Source organism: Gekko japonicus, unplaced genomic scaffold, assembly GCF_001447785.1.
Source record: "Gekko japonicus isolate JY-2015 unplaced genomic scaffold, Gekko_japonicus_V1.1 scaffold19, whole genome shotgun sequence".
Taxonomy (NCBI): Eukaryota; Metazoa; Chordata; class Lepidosauria; order Squamata; family Gekkonidae; genus Gekko; species Gekko japonicus.
Genome location: NW_015164664.1, coordinates 116,217 through 135,843, shown reverse-complemented (window position 1 = coordinate 135,843; position 19,627 = coordinate 116,217). Strand labels below are relative to the sequence as shown.

The window sequence follows — 19,627 nt, the reverse complement described above, 5'->3', positions numbered from 1 at the left end:
TAGTGTGTGTAGAGTACATTCCCCTCATAGAGAGTAAGTCCCGCCAGTCCTCACACATCAAGGATTATCTTGGAGGGGGTGGATTCCAGGCTAACGGTTTATTAGGAGTTTCCCCCCTTCATCTCACCATTGCGATGCCTTAGCAAGTGAATAAAAATGGCCTTGCCGAGCCACATCAAAACGATCTGTTTCTTCAAGCCCACTGTGCCCATGGCTCTCTGGATGCTGCTGGGAAGCTCAGAAGCCAGGCATGAAAGGGAAAGCAATCTTCTGTTTGTCCCTGGTGTCTGGTGATGAGAGGCATGGTTGGTTTGCTGTGGAAGGTCGGTAGTTCAGCAGTTCGAGACCTGAGTTGCTGCATGACGGAGTGAGCTCCCGTCTCTAGTTCCAGCTCCTGCCAACCTAGCAGTTCGAAAGCAAGAAATTGCAAGTAGATAAATAGGTACCACTTCAGTGGGAAGGTAACAGTGTTCCGTGCGCCTTGGTGTTTAGTCATGCCGGCCACATGACCACAGAAACGTCTTCGGACAGCACTAGCTCTTCAGCTTTGAAATGGAGATGAGCACTGCAACCCTAGAGTCGGATTCGACTGGCTTTTGAGCAAGGGGGAGAGAGAGAGATTTGGAGGCTGTGAGTTGGTCTAAAAGTTGAATACTTAAATGAGTATCTTATCCTTTGAGGTAAAGGTTTCCCTTGCTTGAAAGCTAGTCAAATCCGACTCTAGGGTTGCGGTGCTCATCTCCGTTTCAAAGCCGTAGAGCCAGCGCTGTCCGAAGACGTTTCTGTGGTCATGTGGCCTGCATGACTAAACACCAAGGCGCACAGAACGGTATTACCTTCCCACTGAAGTGGTACTTATTTATCTACTTGCAGTTTCTTGCTTTCAAACTGCTAGGTTGGCAGGAACGGGGGCCAGAGATGGGAGCTCACTCCGTCCCGTGGCACTCAGTCTTGAACCGCTGAACTACAGACCTTCCAGTCTGCAGCTCAGCATCTTAACCTCTCAGCCACCCGCGGCCCCGATCCTTTGAGGAGATAGGCTCTAATTTTTCGGGGGGGGGGGGGTTTTGAGGCCCCGCTGGTCCTTTTGCTAGTCCTTGGGGGGGGGGGGGGATTCTGAGCTCCTGCTGGTCCTTTTGCTAGTCCTACCCATCTGTTTCTCTGATCGAGTTGCTGCCTCTGCCTGGAAGGGGAGAGAGCCCTCCCCAATAGGCTGTTGCTATCATTGTAGGGGGGAAAGCTGCTCCACCTTGACAGAGGCATGGAGCAGCTTGTCCCCAGCCGCATTTGTTCCACTCACTCCCAGCTGGAGAAGAGGTGCTGAGTCTCTGGCAGCTGTACGAATCTAGCCAAAGTGGTTCTGAGGCACAGCAGTTGTAGGTTATGGCACTAAAACAAAAAAGGTGTTAGCTGTAGAGACATACATTTTTGTTGTGAGGCGTTCCCAGAGAAGGATGGGAAGGAGAGCTGTTCATGAATATAGATAACTCTAAGAAAGGCCAAACTTACAGGGAGATTATCCCTCTGACTTTTTATACAGCCCTTAATTCCTTAGAGAAGTTTTGGAAGTAACCTCCCCCCTCGATTCCCAAATACATTTTTTACAAGCAGAAACCTCACTCTTCTTGTGACAAGATGGTCTGTTCAGTTGCCTGGTTTTTTTTCCTTTTCTTTCTTTTTTGTTTTGTATTTGCAAATAAAATTAGGGAAGGAAAAGCCAGGCAGCAACTGCAAGGAGGCGCCTCCACTTCTGGCCAGCCTTTGTGTCCTGCTCTGTGGAGAGAGCAGCCCTGCCTGCTCTGGATGACTTCTTGGGCAGGCTGCATTCCGGCACAGAGAGTTGCTCTCAGGCAGCCAGCACATTCCATTCCATTCCTCCCACCAGCAGCCTTGGGAGCAGCCCTCGAGTGTGTTTCTGCCAACAGAACTGGCTGCTCCCAACTATGTCCAAGCTCCCGTGGCTGCTCTGCGCACTCTTAGGAAGCAGCTTGCTCTCATCTTCCTTGCCTAGCTGAGACATGCTATCTGCAGTTGTGGTATTATTAACAGCAGTTACTTGTTAGAACTAGGTGCACCCAGAGCTAGATTCTGGCACAAATCCTTCCACTTTTTCAACCACAGAAGTTTGTTGGACTTTCAAAAGGCTTTCAACAAGATGCTTCACCAAAGACTCCTGAGAAAACCCGGGCAGGGCTCTTTTTGTAGCAGGAACTAATTTGCATATTAAGTGACACACCCCTAATGTAGCCAATCCTCCAAGAGCTTACAGTAGCCCCTGTAAGAAGAGCTCTGTAAGCTCTTGGAGGATTGGCTACATTAGGGGTGTGTGGCCTAATATGCAAAGGAGTTCCTGCTACAAAAAGAGCCCATCATAAGAGGACAGGTTGTCTTATAAAATAAAACTGGTTCAGTGACAGGAAGCAAAGAGTAGGAATAAGTGGACAGTTCCCACAATGGAGAGAAGTAAGCAGTGGGGTCCCACAAGAATCAGTATTGGGGCCGGTACTATGTGTTCATAAATTATCTGGAACTAGGGGTGAGTAGTGTAGTGGCCAAGTCTGCAGACGACAGAAAATACTTCAGGATGGTGAAAACCAAGAATGACTGTGAAGAACTCAAGGAGGATCTCCACAAATTGGGTGAGCAGGGGACAGTGTGTCAGATGAAGTTCAGTGTTGGTAAGTATTAGTTGACGCACTTTGGTACAAAGAAATCGCAGCTTCAAGTATAGGCTAATGGGATCTGCAGAGACTGAGAGGGTCATAGTAGATAGCTCAGTGGAAGTGTCAGCCTTCCCTATGACGAAAGGTTAAAGAGTCTGGGACTTTTCCGTTTAGAAAAGAGATGATTAAGGGGAGACGTGTGGGGTGGAGAGAGTTGACAAATAACTTTTTCTCCCTCCCAAAATGCTAGAACTCAAGGGCGTCAAATGAAGCTGATGGGCGGTAGATTCAGGACAGACAAAAGGAAATCCTTCCGTACACAGCAAGTAATTAAACTGGGATTTGCTGCCGGAGGATGTAGTGCTGGCCACAGCCACAGACAGCTTTAAAATGGGATTTGATAGATTGTGGACGATGGGTCTGTCAGTGGCTACTAGCCATGGAGACTAAAGGAGAGTGCCAGGAGGAAACAGGAGGGAAAGGTTTTGGCCTTTGTGCCCTGTGGTTAGCCTTCCAGAGGAACTGGCTGGCCACTGTCTGAGACAGGATGCTGGACTAGATAGGCCATTGGTCCAATCCAGTAGGGCTCTTTTTATGTTATGGCTTTTGTTTAAAACAAAATACCAGAGCTCTGTATCAAAAAAGCTACATGTAGCTTGTGTAAGATACAATGTACACAACCTTGGCTATATTTGCATCAAGGCAAAAGAGCTGTAGTTGATACTGAAACCATAACATTGAGCAGAAGGTGGCTTATTTTCAAAATGTTGGTAAACGTGTTTCCATCCCACCACTCCAATGATCATGCAGATTGATTTATATAGACAGAGCTTGCGTTCAGTAGAAGAAATGAAAGACACCAGTAGCTCCCTCTAGGCTTCCTTTACAGGCAGCCAGTCACAAGGAGAGAGTGTCACCTGCTGGTCAAGAGCTGCAGTGCTTTCGTCCCAAATCTAACAGGATCTGTAAGAGCTCATTTAGTGATGTGATCACTGTACCATGCATTATTGAAGCTGCCCCAAAGCTTCAGCGGTAGTCCACTCTACTCATGCTCTGTAGAGTTTGAAGACAGCTACACGGGAAACAAATTCAAACAAATTCAATCAGGGAATCTACCTAATGTAATCAATGGCTGCCTAACATTATACAGGGAAATGAAAGTTGCAGTAAATCTTTGAAGTGTAAAGTTCTTAGGCGGCTGTAAAGAGAAAGGATGCCCTCTCCCTTCCCAAAGAATCAGAACACTGTGCCATGTAGAGGAGGGTACAGATTGAAATACAGGAGTCCAGTTTATCCTGGTTCAAGGCAACACAAATGGTGTTATACAGGGAAATGAGCCCAATTTTCCTGTGAAAGAGGTTATTGCTAAATTTGTAGGACAGAAATTAATTTGGATCCTCAACTGTACTCTTCTGTCCCCAAAGTCTATATCAGTGACAGGCACAAATCAAGATTATTTTTTTTTAAAGGAGCACTGAGAGACAACCATGAACAAAAGAAATGGCCTCACATGCTATACAAGTGAACCTTTGTGTGAGAAATTCTGGGGCTGATATCTAACTGAGAAAAAAAATCAATTAGCAACACTGGACTTGAAACAATAGGGTGGTGTCTGGCTGCAAGCATTTATTTACCCACCCCCAGGGAGCTGGAGCAGACCACCGCTCCACCTAGCATTCTGCAGAGTTCCAGCAGATGGCCCGGGGTGAAAGTTGCAGTAAATCTTTGAAGTGTAAAGTTCTTAGGCGGCTGTAAAGAGAAAGGATGCCCTCTCCCTTCCCAAAGAATCAGAACCTATTTCACCTCTGACCCTCAGAGGATGCTTTATTTACAAATGTTTCAGCCACAGTGAAAAGAATCCTGTCACTTATCACGCTGAGGAGACAGGAGGAGCCCAGCCACTGGTCCAGATGGTATAACTCCACTGGGCAGGTGAAAGAGTACCTGTAAAGTCCCCTCACTGTGCCATGTAGAGGAGGGTACAGATTGAAATACAGGAGTCCAGTTTATCCTGGTTCAAGGCAACACAAATGGTGCTGCTCTTGGACTTGGGGGAGGAGAGACTGCTGCAGTACCAGTGGATCGTAGCAGCGAATGAGCCCCATGAAGAGAGATCTCAAAGCCAGTCACAGGAGAGGCAGGTCCTGGGGTTCTCTTCAGACTACTTCCCTGTCACTCAGACAGGAGGCTGTGGATCTTTGTCAATAGCACATCCGAGTCAGAACCTGGAAGAACCAAGGAGATGGATGTCAGTACAGGAGCCTCTGAGCTGGAACTTGGCAGTCTTGCTGCAGTGGTCCTGAATATTGCTGTTCAGCCGCTATTTGAGGGCAGAGCAATTCAGTATGCAGTTGTATTTAAAGTTGCTTATGCATCTGAGATGTGTTTGGACCAGCTGAAGGAGCCCTGCCTTGAAGTGAAGCAGGTTTGTCTTAAAAAGAAAGTGTGGTAGGAGACTCAATGCACAAGTTTGATAAATGGCCAATATTGCAACTATAACAACCTCTAAGAAAGCGTGTGCTGGGGGAGTTCTTATGGATATCCCACCTTTCCAGTTCTGCACCCATCAGCGATGATGCATGCATAAAGTCCTACTCCAATGACTAACAAGTCTACAACACATGCAAGACACCAGGAGTGTCAAGAATTCCAAGAAACCCACAAGCCCTCCTTTACCTGATGACTCTTTTCTCCGGGACCACTTTCTGTAAGGAGACAAGGGAGGAGAATTAGTTCAAAGAGATTCATGTCCTACCCCGTGCCTGGTTTGTGAGCATGAAGATACCCCCGTGAGCTGTAGCTAGCAACAGAGAAAAGGGCTTCTGCCCTTGTATTAAAGAGGAATGCTTCACTTGTGTTCTTTGTACAAGGCCAAGGCCTGTTCCAGCTTCCATTAGGAACAGATCCCACGGAGCCCTCGAGGCTCAGTTCAGTCTTTACCTCTGCACATTTGCAAGCCAGCTGGCAATCCCTTGACCACTGAACTATGTCTTTCCAAATACAGAAGGGAGTTGGCATTGCATCAGGAGCCAAGGCACCAGTCAAAGGGTACTCACTTCAGTAGCAGGAAGGCCCAGCCAATCAGCAGTAAGGAGACACAGTCGGTAACAATCCAGATCATTTGGTATGTGGCAGGAGGCTGGGTTGAGGGAAACAAAGGGAATGGTAATCAGTGGAGTGGTTGGGAGGGCTGAAGTGGTAAACTGGCAGCTGTCAATCTCCTTAAATATCCACCCTCGCTACGGGGGGGGGGGGATCGCTGGGTACTGAGATGGCCCTCACCAGGAGCCAGAGGGGACGCTCCATCTTCTGCAGCACATGACAGGCATTAGTAGTGACTGAGCTGGTTCCTGCACACCATAGGACTGAGAAGAGCCATGGAGCATTCACCACATACAGGTTGACAGAGATGTTGTCATGGCGGTATTCTCTAGGAAAGAAGGGGAGAGAGAGACACACACACACTAGTACTAACACAACAGTAGGTAGTCACATGGAAGTTTCCCCAGAGAAGAAGCGCAGTGGCCAAACTCTATGTCTCTAAGGTGCAGGGAGAGAAAGCTGGTCCCCAGAGAAGGAGAAGATAGAGACCAGGAAACTGAAGACATCAAGTGCTGGAGCACCACCTTCTGCTACCGTGTTCCAGGACAGTTGAGTATCTTGGGACAGGTATCATCTTAACTAACAGTCCAGAGTTGCCCTGAGCCTGCTTCAGCAGGGAGGGTGGGGTATAAAATAAAGATGTCTGCTTAAACTATGCAAGACTTCCAGGTATTTTCTAATTCGCTTTGCTTTTGCTGGCAATGCGAAAGGATGATAGCTATGCAGACCACTCATGTGCCTTATTTCTTTATCAGTCTTGCTTAGCTCCTCTCTAGTTTTGAAGATTTTACTGAGTACCCATATCTTTAAACTTGTCTCTGCAACTATAAATTCTAGAAGCAAAATACACATGTAGCGATGCGCAAGATGTTAACTTTTGGGCCCACAATACTGTACTTGAACACAGCTGCACAGTCTGTACATAGACCTATTGTCACCAATACTCCCTCTAAGCTGTGGAGTCTTGTGAGCAAAAATTGTACTTTGTGAGGTACTGGCATTAAAGTTGTGAGCAAGCGATTTGGCTGCTGCATAAATTAGTTTGCTCTGGAGCCACCATCCTTCCTGAGCTAAGACAAAAATCTGTGAGCTGGAGGCTAAAAAGCTGTGAGCTAGCTCACACTAACTGAGCTTAGAGGGAACACTGATAGTCACTAGTATCCCCTCTCCCCGGCCAACCTGATTTCTGTGCTGCTCAGGTTTTGGTAGGGCAGGTTAACATATAGCAACTTGTTCGTCTCATTATTCGTCCTCTTCCGGCCATAGACCTGCTGGAACCTGGGTGCCCGCTTCTTTACCTGCTCTCGAAACTCTTTTGGCAGCCACAGAATCTGGAGAGGAAATAAAATGTGTGAGGTACGGTTCCTTATTCCTCATCCTTTTCAGTCATATCTAGCTAACAGAGTCAATAGAAGATGAAACGGGGAGGCACAAGGCATACTCCAGAGCATGAAATGGGAGACATTTGCTACTCATATCCTGAAAGGAAGGGCAGGAAATTTACCATATTGTGGCTTCCAGCTAAAAAATCAAGAGTTGGCCTGACCCAATAGACAGACAATTGGGCTTGGACCTGGGTTCAAAGGCTTGAGTAATGTTGGGCAAGTCCTTCCCCCCTTGTGTTCAAAAGTGGTCTCTGCCAGTTTATTAGATGTGTACTTTCATCACATCCACTTGTGAGCAGCCCTAGGCCATCAACTGGCCATGTTAGAGCCCAAGATGATAAGCCGTGCCTCAAGCCTGAAACTCAGCCTCAGTTCTACAGCCTATACAATGGGAATAGTGGTGACAGACTAGGCACAACTCTTACATGGATCATTCAGCACCGAATCCAAAATTACAGGACTTAGAGTATGCATAATGAAGACCATAAAATCTATTGCCAAGGAACACCAATATATAAGCAGGTTATATAGCGTGGATTTTAACTGCATAATTGTGCATCATATGATTAGTCCAAGTGCTTTCTTATTTTTGCATAGCCTTTGGGTTGGGGGAGAGACGGGCTTAACCTAGATTAAGTTTCACAAGACAAGCCTGTGTGCTCCCTTTGTCAGGAAGTCTACCACCCTTTGAACCCACCCCCCTCCCAGGATACTAGCTTAGAAGACCAGTCTTCACGCTTGGCCCCAGCCACACTCACCAGCTCGGGAGCGATGCCTGACTGGAGGATGGTCTCTACAGTAACGTTGACAAGGTACTCATACTGGGGATCCTCCTCAGGCCGCAAGTCAAACATGACAGATACGTTGTGTCTCGCAGCCTCTTCCAGCAGCTGATTCAGTGACAGGATCTTCTGTGCATGCACTGTGGCCTGTTCTGAGCTTGAGAAGCTTTGTGCTGTGGGGAAGGGGTATTTCTGGGAAGGCAAAGGAAGCCATTGAGAGCATGTCAGAACCCGCTGCTTTAGCCTGTTCCTACCAAGGTCTTTCTCGAGCCAGCCCCACAAAGGGCTTCATGATCCCCAGGAGCAACTCAAACTATTTGCTGAGCTCTCCCCACCTTACTTCTTGCTGTACACACCAGGGAAAACAAATCTTTCTCTTTTCCATATATGTGAATGGAACAGGAGAGGGACATGCATGTGCTATACATTTGCTAGTAGGAAACAAGAGTAAGGGGCTACAATTAGAGATAAGAACATAAGAGACGCCAATGTTGGATCAGGCCAAAGGCCCATCCAGTCTAATACTCTGTGTCACACAGTGGCCAGAAATACCAGTGCCATCAGGAGGTCCACCAGTGGGGCCAGGACATTAGAAGCCCTCCCACTGCTGACCCCCCCAGCAAGCACCAAGAAGACAAGAGCATCACTTGCCCCAGAGCCCCTATCTATACCTTGTGGCTAATAGCCACTGATGGACCTCTGCTCCATATGCTTATCTAATTTCCTTTTGAAGCCATCCATGCTTGTAGCCGCCACCACCTCCTGTGGCAGTGAATTCCATGTGTCCATCACTCTTTGGGTGCAGAAGGACTTCCTTTTATCCGTTCTAACCCGACTGCTCAGCAGTTTCATGGAGTGCCCACGATTTTTTGTATTGTGAGAAAGAGAGAAAAGTACCTCTTTCTCTACCCGCTCTTTCCCATGCATAATCTTATAAACCTCGATCGTGTCACCCCTCATAATGGTAAGACACAATTACCCCCATGTATCAAGGGGACCTCTAGAGGCTTTGCCATGTCAGCCTGCAGTCCATGGAATTCTGTACTGTCTCTTGGCTTGGGCCTGCTGAGATGTTCCCATTCCTAGTCTGGAGTTTTTGCCCCATGGGTGTGGCCACCATGGACTCACTGGATTCAAGAGGTTTGCTCCTGCTCACTGTCTGATGAGTTGCCATATTTATGCTGCTTTTTAGTTAACAGTATAGAAGTTTTATTTTACCAAGGGTCACTTTAGTTCCAAGAGTCTACAGTGTAAACCTTAAATTAAAAATATTTGATAGAAATCCCCCCCCCCCAATCCCTTTCCCATGGCAGGTCCTTTTACCCAGCAGACTCCCCATTAGACTGTGCCACTGACAGAGGGCAGGTACACTGCAGAAAACAACTAACTTGAGGTGACTTGGGCAAGAAAGCCAAACCATACATAAGTATATGAAGCTACTTCATACTGCATCAGACTGCAGGTCCATCGAACTTGGCACTGTCTCCTCTGGCTGTCAGTGGCTCTCCCGGTCCTCTGACACAAAAAAGGTCTTCCCCAATATTTGCTACCAGAGAACTCATTTTAATGAGATACTGCGGAGCAACCTGTTGTTTGTAAAGCATGTGAGCTGCATCCTCTTCTAAATCAAATTTGTGCAGGCTTCATCTTAGTACCCACTTCTTTTTCAAACTCTTTAAAATTTGTATGTCTGCTTGCAAGCCACGGTGACTTCTGGTGACTCCTAGTGGGACTAGGACATTTTCAGAGAGGTGGCTTGATTGTCTGCATCCCGGCCCTGGTGTTCCTTGGAGGTCTCCCTTCCACGTACTTACTAGAGTCGGCCCTACTTAGCTTCCAAGATCTGATGAGATCGGGCTTGCCTGGGCTATCCAGGTCAGGGCGATCTTGGCACCCTCTTCTGACCCTCACCTGCAGGAACCAGCTGCCAGCATCCAGTTGCTGCAGTTCTGACCAGCTGAAGGAGCTGGCATTGGAATGGGCCCGAGTAGGAAAGAGTTCTTGCACATTTGTTGTCCGAGTGAGCTTCTCATCATGCATGATAAAAGGGACTCCATCAGCACTGGAAAGAGAAAGAGTTTGGCCAGATATTGGACTCATCTCTACTTCCTGAAGAACAAGTGAAAGATTATTTTTTTTAAGCCAGACAAAAGCAAAAGAAATTATTAGGAATGAGTGAAAGATTCTGAAGGATGCTTCGAGAGCCCAAGGAAGCTTCCCCTTCCTGACAAACATCTCTTGTCTTCCTTTGCCCTTACCTCAGTAGGACATCAGTCTCTAGTACACGCACACCACAGTTGAGTGCCTTCTGGAAGGACATCAGTGTGTTCTCAGGTGCAAGCTGGAGGAAGATCAAGAGTGACAGATTTGTGATTGTAGATCTTGATGCCTCATCAACCCACTCCTAACTTGGAGGCTGCGGTCTGCAGTGCACACTCCCAGAGTCACTGACAGCATTGAGTGTGTGAGGCTGAGAGCCACTAACAGGAGCCGTAGGTAGCATCCATGGCCAGATAAGTCCCTGGTTTCCAGGGGAGGCTACAAAAGTCCCAGAGAGGATGGACTGCAGAAGCTGTTACACCAGTTCTTGTTACTCATGTCTGGGAAGAATCCAGGGATATGGAGACAAGTTCAGCCTCCAAGGGCTGCTCCTTGGAGGGAAGCAAGCAAGTAGCCTCAACACCTTCCTTCAGCCTCTCTGGTTGTATTTTCTTCCACCCATCCTCAGTTCGTTTAATTTATTTAAAACACATATCAGCCTTCTTTTACCTTGTGGAGCTCAAGGCAGCTTACAAGTGGCAAATGCCACTTCATCCTGTGCTCCTCCTTGTGCTGCAGGAGCAACTGGAGGCGCTAGCTACTTACCATGGGAGCCCCACGATGCCCAAACAGAGCTGGCTTGGGGGGCAGCTGGCTGTGCTCCATAACACAGGGAGAGTCAATACCCAGTGGTGCCAGATACAAAGCAATCACTATTCCTAGGTACAGTAGCAGGAGAAGTACTCCGAGGGCTGTCAAGACACATAAATGGGAAATGCACATGAGATACCATGACAGGTGTTCTTCCTGCAGCCATGAAAAATGCATTGGATCATAAGACTTGCAGCCCCATCCCTCCAAAGGCCTCCTAGTTAAAGAGCATCCACTCTGAACACCTGCCCTGCCCCCCCCCCATTTCTTAGGCTGTGTCTTCCTTCCCTTCTAGTGAGGTACTAAATCTCCAAAACAGAGCTAAACAGAATGACAGCACCAGTTGCTGAAAGCTCGCCCACAAAGTTCACTTCGGTATACTCCACTGCAGCCCCATATGGTTTAACAACCTCATGAGTAAACCCAAACACAGATTCTAAAAAGATGTAAATGTATTGCTGAAGGGTCTTTAATGACTAGTACTGGGGGTGGGGTGGGTGAGAGACAAGAGGGCACAAAGTACGGTAACTTTTCCCATGACCTCGGCTAAGAGCCCCAGCCTGCAAGCTTTGGTCTCTCCAGTACCTGAGCGGGATGTACGATAGAAGCAGTCCACCACTGGCCAGGCAAGCAGTGTCACACCGACCACAGCTCCAATGTGTAGGAAGGGGCCTGTGGCCTTGTATGGCAGAGAAAAAGGCAGTGTCATCTGGGACGGTGGAGGAAATTCAGGCTGCATCACTGACTGAGCCCCCAAAAAGGGTGGGGAAGGGGGGACGATGCCAGGGCACAGACAAAGGCCACATCAGGGGCCCCCAAACTTGTCACCCAGAACCTTGTCTTGCATGGGGTGGGGGGGAGGGCAGCAAGGTCTGCTGTCTCCATCCACCTGGAAGGAAAGGTCATGTTCCAACATGCTTGGGAACACATGTTACGCAGCTGTGCACATACACAGAGAGTTTCAATCAATTCTTGTGGTCCTTGGTGATCAAGCTACCGTCTGCAGCCTGGCTGACTTTCCTGGGTTGCTTCCTACATTCCTTGTGATGCAGCACAACATCCAATAGGGTGCACAAGCAACTACCAACCCAAAATATGCACCCAAAAGACTGGTCTACTAGCTTGTTACCATGACTTGATCAAATGTAGCAGCCCAGCATATATGAAGGACAAGTAAAGATGTTGGAACTACATGGCACACAATAACATGGGACAATTCAAAGCCACATCCCTGTGGTAGCTATAACGTGAAAGACAACCCTTATTCTCAAAGGGTATGCATCAACTGTGGACTCACCTGTAAGGCAATGTGAGCGCTTTCCCACTGCTCTGCCCACTGAATTTCCAGTCCCACAAAAGCAGTTGCTACTACAAGCACAGTCAAGATCAGGAGGACCTGGAAGAAACAGGGAGGACAGTTTCAAACGCCTGGAAAGGGCAATGGGGTTCCCAGCTGCCCAGAAAAGCTACCTTCTGAAAGGAAGAGAAGAAGCATGTTTAGATGATCAAGCCCCCTTAGCAAAGGTAGAGTTATTTATTTACTTCGATTATACTCTGCTTTTCTCCCCAATGGGGACCCTATGTGGCTTACGGCCTTCTGCTTTCCTTCATTTTATTCTCACAACAATCCTGTGAGGTAGGTTAGGCAGAGAGTGTGTAACCAGCCCAAGGTCACCCAGCAAGTGTCCATGGCAGAGTGGAGATTCAAACCTGGGTCTTGCATATCCCAGTCCAACGCACTAACCACTACATCACACTTCCACTGAACTACTGGCTCACACTTCTGAACTTCTGATTTCTATACGATATCTAGTTCACTACTAGCACTCATGCACTCTAGGATTACACTCGTGTCATCCCCCTAACAGGCACGGTGTAATAGTTGCAGTGTCTGACTAGGATCTGAGAGAGTTGGGTCCAAATCTCCACTCTGTTGTGCAACTCACTGGGAGAGTTTGGGCCAGTCACTTACTCTTCTCGTTGTTGTGAGAAGGGGAGGCCTAGGCACATTGCCCCGAACTCCTTGGAAAAGGGATGGGATAAAATTGTCTTTGACAGATTCTGCGGGATACAGTAACACAGCTGCATCTCAGTACTTGTCAACTGAAAGCATAGTAGGTATTCTGTGTAGTAGTAGTAGTAGGTATTGTATGGAAGAGCAACGATACTGTGGCTAGGAAGCCATGACTGTAAGCTACTTAACATAGTATTGATTTCCTGAATTCTAACACGCAATATCTTGCATGCAGATTTAGTACATTTTTATACTACCCTTTCTCCAAGAAAGGGCTGTGGTGGCTCAGAGGTTAAGATGCTGAGCTGCAGACCGGAAAGTCTGTAGCTCGGCAGTTCAAGACACGAGTGCCACATGACGGTGGGAGCTCCCGTCTCTGGCCCCAGCTCCTGCCAACATAACAGTTTGAAAGCAAGAAATTGCAAGTAGATAAATAGGTACCACTTCGGGGGAAAGGTAACAGTGTTCTGTGCGCCTTGGTGTTTAGTCATGCCGGCCACATGACCACGGAAACATCTTCGGACAGCGCTGGTTCTTCGGCTTGGAAACAGAGATGAGTACCGCCCCCTAGAGTCAGATTCAACTGGCTTTCGAGTAAGGGAAACTTTTACCTTTACCCTTCTCCAAGAAACTTGGGGCAACATACACACTTCTCATCTCTTCCATTATATTCTCACAACAACCCTGTGAGGTAGGTTAGACTGATACTGGGAGTACACGCACTTGGAAGCTATGCATCCTAATCATAGCTATTCACCTAGTGTACATTAAATATCAGGAAATCTGTGGGTGGGATTACACTTTCCCTTTAGGAAATCCATAATGTGGAGCAACCCTGAGAAGACAAAGTTGCAGCCAGAATGGTGGGTATGGGCAAACTTACCTTGTGGAGCCAATGGATCTTCAAGGGCTGGTGGCAAAGTTGAAGAATGAATGCCAAAACCTGGAATAAAAAGGGGGAAACAGTCACAATTTAGGAGTCTGCTTCTGAATAGTTTCTTGGACAGAGTGTGGGAGATACTGACATTTGTGCAGGGCAAAACATAGCTGTTGATACTGCACCAAAACAGAATCATACATTGAGGCAACCCAAATCCTGACCATAGAAAAGCAGAATGCTAGGAATTATGAAAATTAAATACCTTTGCTTCCTCTGCATAATTAATTCTACAACTGGTAGTAATGTTCCTCTTGACTCTGCAGGGCATCGAAATCTTTCTCAGCATCCCATTTCGGCTCCTGAAATTTCACTAGGCATTGCCCATATACTTTGTCTTGAGAACTAGAAGCCTCTGAGACTTGTAGTTTCAGGATGCTGCTGACACTTGTGCGAGATACTGGTAGCTCTCCTGTGTCGGATATTGCTAGCCCTCTCACAAAGCTACATTCCCAGTCAGGCAGGGCAGCTGCAGCATTTAAACCAGCGGTGTCAGACATAAGGCCTGGGAGCCGGGACTGGCCCACCCAGGGCTCTTAGGCGACCCGTGAGCAACTGATGCAAGGGAGGGAGTGGGCGCAGCCACTCCATTGTGGCTTCAACACAGCAGAACAGCCTCATCTGCATGCAGCAGTCAAGCATCGTGGGAGCATCTGCCCAGCGCTGCACTGCTGCCTCTCCGGTCCGCCTATGTGGGTTTTCCTCTGAACCCCCCTCCCAGCCCATGGGGCCCTGCAGTGAGGACACACCAATTCAGAGCTCACCAGCTCCTGTCCTTTATTAAGTTTATATCTCTAGTACCTGGCATGTTTTATGGCACACATGGCCCGGCCCGAGAAAGTGACATTTATGTCAGATCCGGCCCTTGTAACAAATGAGTTTGACACCTCTGATTTAAACTGCTTTTCAGCTTATAGCGTAGGCAGACCATTAACATCAAGTAGCAAGTAGGGCAATCATGCTCCGGGAGTCCACCGCTTGGCCGCTTTCCCAAAGTTGGGCCGGGGAATTTCAGATGGGGCATTCTGGAAGGAAGGATCAGAGCAAAGATCATACCAGCAGGAGGGACGAGTAGGTGACCAGAGTCGCCGTTCCAGACAGCATCACCACTGACCAGTCAAGCCACCACTCCCACTTGCGGAAGAGGAACCTGTCAAGGAGAAAGAAGGTCACAGCCAGCCTGGCTCAGAAATTGGGGTCGGCCGTGGAGTGTGGGGACTGTGGTGCTTTCTACTCACTCATTGAGGAGGTGGAAATCATTGAGGGTGACGAGAGCAAGATACAGCCAGGCCAGTGTGAACAGACACACGCAGAAGAGGAAGAAAAACCAGGCACAGTCACACTGCGAGGCAAAGGATTGTATTAGGAAAAGGACACCAGATGTGACAGCCTCACACTGGGATCCCCAGAAGGCACCCTTTCTTACGGGGAAGCCTGCTGACATTGCTCCGGGGCACTCTGCACCTCCTCGGAGGCACTCTTCATCTTGCATGCTGTAAGGCTGAGCCGTAGCCTCGTGAACAGGACTTCAAACGAAGCTCTGTGCTAGCCCTAAGGGAAGCTTGGGCTGGAGATGGACAGAAGGCGTCAGAGAGGCTGCAATGTCTGTGGCACTTTTAGAGGGGAGAGGGGCAGGCTCAGTGGAAGAGCCATTGCTGTACATGCAGAAGGCTCCAGGCTCAGTCCCTGGCACCCCCAGTGAAGATGACCAGGTGATGTAAAAGACTTCCGCCTGAGACCCCAGAGCGCTGCTGGCAGTCAGGGGAGACAACAGTCTGCCTTTGCATAAGGCAGCTTCTTGTGTTTGCTTCTGCATGCACACTCTGCTTTTGCCGCCCTTGCCTCTGGGCAAATAAACAAATGGAAACAAAGAGTCACGTCAAACCTGTTTACCAGACGCAAAAATGGGACGAGAGTCTGCCTCTTTCCCACAGCCTTCCAGACATTGTCCAACTCCAGACTTGCATTCTTTCCAGTGCTATACTGCAGGAGGGATGGGAAGGAAAAAGCGCAGCACCCCACGCCAACCTCCACCTTCTGTCCAGCTTGCCTCACCATGAGATGGACCAGACAGTGCTTCCCCTTGTTTTTGCTGCTGTATTGCCCAATATATGGCAGCAGAGCAGGATTCTGAACTCAGATCCCCCCTGAAGGGGACTGGGCACATACTGGGCATGTGAGGAAGGGGAAAGAAAAGTGGGGAAGATTTTGCTGTTGCAACAGAGGAGGCCAAATAAACCTCTATTAGATGGACAGGACACAGCCAGGCTTCTTCCAAAAAGGGAAGGAGGCCCAGGCTTGAAATCCTTCTGCCCCTCCATGCCCTTCCTCCAAAGAGCTCAAGATGGTGTTATTTCATTCTCCCGCTTCCTCCATTTTATCCTCACAATCAGAGTATTGTGAGGCAGACTAGGCTGAGAAAGAGGGACTAACCCAAGATCACCCAGCAAGTTTCCATGGGAGAGTGGGATTTGAACCTGGGTCTTCCAGAGCCTAATCCAGCACTTCAGCCTCAACACCCCTAGCTGACCAAATTGGGGCAGCCCTCTGCTTATCCCCCAAGATGCTGCCTGGAGTCTCCCACTCACCTTGCTGGTCTTCATACCCTTTTTGCTGGGTGACCAGCGGCAGCTGTACAGGCAGAGCAGGCAGGTGGCACAGGCATGGCAGCAGCCCCCATCCTTTGCCATGATGAGGCGGGGACACCAGGCCCTAAAGGAGAAAGCACACAGGCAGGAAGAAGTTTGAGAGTGGTCATTGTACTTCCTGTGGTCTTTGAGAACGCACTGTGGCCTCCTAGTGTGTCATATAGAGTGGGGATTTCCACAAAGAGGAAATGATGGTGGCAAAAGTGGGAGAGAGGAGGAGCAAGTACTCCAGCTTGAATGCACAACCAGTCTATCCCTCTCCCTTTTCCCATCCACCCCACCCCACCCCAGCACCAGGTTCCAAGTTTCTTTGAGGTTCCGAGCTCCTCAATCTCATTGTCTGGCACAGATTCACTGACAGATTCCCAGCAGAGGCTAATCCAGATCAGGCAGCAGGCCAATGGAAACCTGTGCACTTAGTCACACCCTGGCCTCCCCACCCCAAACAGTCAGGCCAGGGCAGGCCCGGGCTGTGAGGAGCCCGGGACAGCAGACAGCTGCAGCTTTCTTCAGAGAGAGAGAGAGAGAGAGAGAGACAGACAGACAGACAGACAGACAGACAGACAGAGAGAGAATGAGAGACATGCATGAGTGCATGAAAACAGAAGGGATGGGAAACCCACAGTGCTGTCTTTTTTAGGGTTTTGCCCAGAAGTCGCACTTGACAGCATCTTAAGGTTGCCAAAAGCCTGGAGAAAGAGTGTCCTGCCCCTTTAACAGAAGCTGAACAAAATGTTATTTACCTCCCTGCCATGAAAAACTTCAGCTGCCTAGTTCCACACATTAAACCTGTATTAAACGGGCAGGACACTTTTCTCCAGGTTGTTGGCAAATCTAGGCAGTTACTGCTTCCTATAAAACTAACTCTCTGCCTCATTCACACTTGGTGCATAAATAATGCCCCTTTCCAGGTCCCAATGCATGCCCCTCTGGAAAATGCAGGAACGTGGCTTGGAAGCTACGGGGATAGTAGATGAGGGACAACTGACCAAGTACTTGCTGGAGGCGGCAGAGGGTCTGTTTGCAGAAGGCGCAAAAAGTACACTAAAGTTGAAATGTGGCAGTAAACCCACTTCCTGCACCGCCCTCTCGGCTGAATGCAAAGCCTATCCCAGGACATTCAACCCACACAGAAAATTATTTGCACAAGTAGTGCAAGAAAGACCCAAGGGATCCCTCTGAGCCTCAAACGTGTTCTAAAGGTGAAAGGAAGCTTCACACAGGATATTTTTTCCAGCACAAAGATGTGTTGGGAAAGAGCCGGGCACCATCTTGTGTAATTAACTCACGCATTTGCTAGCCTAGCCTACAGTTGTACCTATTGACCCTAAAGTTGCACAGGCAGCCATTAGCAAGTGAGGAAAAAATTCACACATCCATCTGCTATGATAGCATGCAAGTTTCCCCCCAGATGGAGATTATCTCCATGAAGGAAAGTATGTCTTGTGCAAAGCAGTTTGGAGAGGCAGAGGAGATCCAACCCCGCAAGGGCCTCTCAGACCTGGGGAAGATGTTGCCATGGCGACTAGAGAGGCTTCAGGCTTTGGTGCACAAGGCAGCGGGGTGGGGGCAATTTAGCTGAGCCGCCGCTCAAAAACTCCAGCCTCCTTGTGCAGCGACTATGTCACAGTGCCAGCAAGGGGAGGGCAGAGGTGGGTGGCTACGGCTTGGTGCGGCTGGCAAAGTGTAGTAAAAGGAGCCGTCGCAGGGTGCCTTTGCCCATCTTGCTGATAACATGGTTGGCACAGTTCCCATTCATTTTCCGCAAAACCAACCACTGTGAAATTCCGATGAGTCCGGAAAGGGAAGGGGGGGGGGCGCAAAAACAAACTCATTTTCTCTCTTCTAAAGAAGTTGCTCAACTTGTACAGATTTTTTTGGTTACTGTACAAGAATACTGGAAACATTTCAACATAACATTGAGGAAGGAAGAAATCCTCCTCTTAAATCTGCGCAGCCTTCTCTCCCCTCTCACTTAACACACCCTTCCTCTGTGGAGCAGCACCTGCCTTAAACAAAAATCAAAGCTGATAACATTCCTCCAGGGAACATTCCTCAAACCCATATCCATTGCAAAAAGACATCTGAGAAGAAGTCTATAAACTAAACCTCAGCAAGTACATCCTGCCCAACGTGAACTGGAAACCGAAAGTGAAATGCTTCTTTCTAGCTCACCAGCGTTTGTTTCTCATTCAAGGTATGCAGGCAACTTCAGATAACTCCTTCCTTTAATGACAGGGCTTTGTTCAGAACTGCCTCCACCCCCAATTCCCATTAAGCCAGCATCTCATTCCAGTATTCTTCACGGTGGGCTGGGAGGGGTAAAGTCCCAACCCCACCAAAATGACTGCCCTTTGGGTTAGCCTCCAGGAGTTTCCTCTTTACTCCAAGCTGGCCTGGCTGAAACGGGCTCGGTTTGATTACTGGGCTCTGGTGCTCCTCCCAGCTCACTCACCTTGCCCGAGGGCTCAGCTCCTTGGGAGGCCAGGCAGGCAGCAGTCTCACAAAGCACCCTTGCTGACAGCTGCCTTTCTCCTTGCACACTGGACGGGCTGCTGCTGCTGCTGCTGCTCTTGGGAGCTCCTTCACACTCTTCAGATCTCTCACCTGCACGGTTCCTGGCAAGGCAGCCCGTGCCACCTATGGGCAGGGCCAGGCAAGCCCAGGTGCACTTGGGAGAGGTGGAGAGGCAAGAGTGAGTGGCTTGTGATGCTGCTGCAGCTGCAGGCCAGGGAAGGAGCTGCTTTTGTGCTGCTCACTCCAGCCCTGTCACTCACTCCCAGGCCTGGGCAGCTTGTTTTGTGGCTGCTTGGATACTAGAGAAGGGGCCCGGGGTGGGGGAAGTCTCTCACACACCTCCCAGACTCAGAGTTTGCAGGCAGCCCACGCTCCAACTGGATTAGACAAGAGGTATGAGGCAGACAAAGGGGTAGGGGTGGCCAGAGAAGAAACTCTTAGCGGGAGTTGGGGTCCCTCCGTTCAGGGTGTTGGTGGGTGGAACCTCACCCCAGCCCTGTATCCTCAGGAATGGTCTGAGGCATTTTGGTGCTCGAGGAGTAGATCCACATCACTTGCATGGGAAGTAAGAATACAACAGTGTTCAAGTAAACAATTGGCAACTTGTAGCTTTCCCATAGTACTTCAAAAGCTGCTATTTGAAAAGGGCTGCCTCCCCGTGACCCAGGA

General features: G+C 48.8%; 1 protein-coding gene across 2 annotated transcripts; it reads right to left on the bottom strand.

The window, feature by feature from the left end:
- Nucleotides 1-4,204: 4,204 nt before the first annotated feature.
- Nucleotides 4,205-19,048, bottom strand: GDPD2 (glycerophosphodiester phosphodiesterase domain containing 2). Of its 2 annotated transcripts, none has more exons than XM_015408959.1 (16): nt 18,897-19,048; nt 16,382-16,505; nt 15,032-15,135; nt 14,850-14,943; nt 13,740-13,799; nt 12,140-12,238; nt 11,428-11,521; nt 10,798-10,943; nt 10,191-10,273; nt 9,844-9,994; nt 7,909-8,124; nt 6,945-7,096; nt 5,946-6,093; nt 5,720-5,802; nt 5,340-5,368; nt 4,205-4,888 (listed from the first exon to the last, which is right to left on the bottom strand). In XM_015408959.1, the coding sequence occupies exons 2-16, from the start codon at nt 16,481-16,483 to the stop codon at nt 4,836-4,838; spliced, it is 1,614 nt and encodes a 537-aa protein (XP_015264445.1). In that variant the 5' UTR covers nt 16,484-16,505; nt 18,897-19,048; the 3' UTR covers nt 4,205-4,835. The 2 variants fall into 2 exon arrangements, with proteins under 2 accessions (XP_015264445.1, XP_015264446.1); XM_015408960.1 differs by lacking the exon at nt 18,897-19,048 and adding an exon at nt 18,617-18,632.
- Between the last annotated feature and the right edge of the window lie 579 nt (nt 19,049-19,627).